The sequence below is a fragment of the Octopus bimaculoides genome, chromosome 22 (genome assembly GCF_001194135.2).
Source record: "Octopus bimaculoides isolate UCB-OBI-ISO-001 chromosome 22, ASM119413v2, whole genome shotgun sequence".
NCBI classification, from domain to species: domain Eukaryota; kingdom Metazoa; phylum Mollusca; class Cephalopoda; order Octopoda; family Octopodidae; genus Octopus; species Octopus bimaculoides.
In genome coordinates this window covers 10,372,202-10,374,553 of record NC_069002.1, presented here as the reverse complement: position 1 = coordinate 10,374,553, position 2,352 = coordinate 10,372,202, and the positions used below count along the sequence as shown (strand labels likewise).

The window sequence follows — 2,352 nt, the reverse complement described above, 5'->3', positions numbered from 1 at the left end:
CGCTAAGTTATGGGGACGTAAACACACCAGCATCGGTTGTCAAGCGATGTTGCGGGGACAAACACACACACATATATATATATATATATATATATACGACGAGCTTCTTTCAGTTTCTGTCTACCAAATCCACTCACAAGGTTTTGGTCGGCCCAAGGCTATAGTAGAAGACACTTGCCCAAGGTGCCATGCAGTGGGAATGAACCCGGATCACTACTACAACATCCTTACCCACACCTATTCAGTGCAGAAACACACCTGTTACAGAATTCCAATGGGCCAACCACAGATTCATTTGAGTCGACTTATCTTGAGGAACACTGAGTTTTCACCATTATAGAGAAAAATCTAAACACACACACACAGGGTGGAACTTGGCCCAGTTCCTGTCTACCAAATTCAATTCAGAAGGGATTGGTCAATCCAAGGATTTTGTAGAAGTACAAGTCATGTAATTGCATAATCAGGCAGAGGAAAAAGATCGTTACCAAAGACCACGTGGGTACAACGAGACCCAGTAAACCAAACTACACAGTCCTTCCATCAATGCCGACAACACAATCGCAAGAACACACACACGCATATACTCATTCACACATACACATACTCTCTCTCCGTCTCTGCCTGACCTATGTAAAACAAGAAGAATGAAAGACAAGAGTGTTTCTATGTATAACTAATTGCAACAACACCCATCCCAGAAGCAGGAACAGTATTCCGTTGTGAGTCTAACTCTGTTGGGCGGCGCCAAAAAATGGTTGGCAGGAAAAGTGCTAGCTACGTTCCGGGACCAAACTTTTCTATAAACGACAATCCGATAAATACATCGTAACAGTCTTTTCATTTTCCCTTCTGTGTGTGTGTGTGTGTGTGCGTGCGTATGTATGTGTATATATATATATATACATACACACACTTCTAAACAAAACTGACCGACAAACGGGAACGTGAAACTTCGAGTAACAGTTTTTGTGATATCTCTGTTGCTTTTTTTAAAAATAAAGCATGTTACTCTATCTCCGGTATTCGAGTATTATTTTTTTCCACCTTGTTTCGCATTTATGTGCTTATTCTGGTATACACACACACACACGCATATATATATAACGACCCATGTCTTTAGTTCTTGTTGGTATCACCATCACCGAAGCTATATCTATATATATCGAACTACATCGAGCAGATGTATATTAAAGACAATCCATTGACGAACATCCTAATTCGTTAAAATAGTCAAGCGAAAAATAGAGGCTTCTATCTCCATCCATAATCTGCGCGCGCGCGTGCGTGAATGTGGGAGTGTGTATATGTTTATATACATATATATATAAATGATTTATTAACCAAAAAGTTGTTGTTTATGATCGGTCAGGGAGTGACCATTGGTTAATACAACTCCAAAGTTTCAGAAGATGCTTCTTTTCGTACGGCAATTCCTGCTTAATACCTAAAGTGAAAAAGATTACCATATAATCCTACAATGTAAACGTATGTATAACGGGAGAATGTAATCGGTGAGTATATATGTATGTGTGTGTATAGTATTTTACTTTTGTAATCTGATTGTATACAAGGGGGAAAAGCAAAGAAAGGCGAAAAAAGACGAAAAAGTTGCCAATTTACAAACGAAACAAGTTAAGTCGATCGCATTCAACAGAGAAATGACGAGAAGAAGGGAATGGCATTCATATTGGTGAGTGGCAAGCAGACTTACACTGATCTGTATATGCGATCCTTACAACCGGGTATGGCCCGTCGTCCTGAGGTACTGGTGAAATGTCGCTCCATTCAGGTAATTCGTCGTATCGAGTCATCCCTGCAGTTGCGTTTCCCTCGTCCGACGAACTGTCAGCCATTTTTAAAAAACCGAAGGGGAACTAATTCTTGATGCAAGGACAGACAACTTCGTTTCAAGGTACGTAACTCTTGATAAGCCGTAATAATCCACCCAGCACGTCGCCTCTTATGAGGCCGTAATAGTGGTCTGTACTCTAAGGTAGGGGGTTTTCAAATTGTGGACCGCGGACCACAGGGGGTCCGCAAGGACAAGACAGGGGGTCCGTGGACAGCAAATACTTTTTATGGGCGATTTGATTTTATATATGTTTTTTAATCGAAATCTTTTAATTGACAATAAGCCTATTTGTTAAATATTGTTAAATAAATAAATGTAAAAATATATTACATATAAAAATAAGAGGAATGACCAGCAAAAGTGGACTCCTATATGCTAGAAATAGATGCCGAATCATCTAACCACGAAAAAAAAAAAAGAAAAACTAGCATATAGGAGTCCACTTTTGCTGGTCATCCCTCTTATTTTTGTATGTAATATAATTTTAATTTTCGGAT

General features: G+C 39.3%; 1 protein-coding gene across 1 annotated transcript in view; it reads right to left on the bottom strand.

The window, feature by feature from the left end:
- Nucleotides 1-1,905, bottom strand: part of LOC106867415 (protein farnesyltransferase/geranylgeranyltransferase type-1 subunit alpha) — a 12,415-nt gene extending 10,510 nt beyond the window's left edge. The window contains exon 1 of the mRNA XM_014912284.2: nucleotides 1,715-1,905. Within this exon, the coding sequence (XP_014767770.1) occupies nucleotides 1,715-1,856 (142 nt within the window). The 5' untranslated portion in view covers nucleotides 1,857-1,905. The remainder of the gene's footprint in view (nucleotides 1-1,714) is intronic.
- Nucleotides 1,906-2,352: the final 447 nt, after the last annotated feature.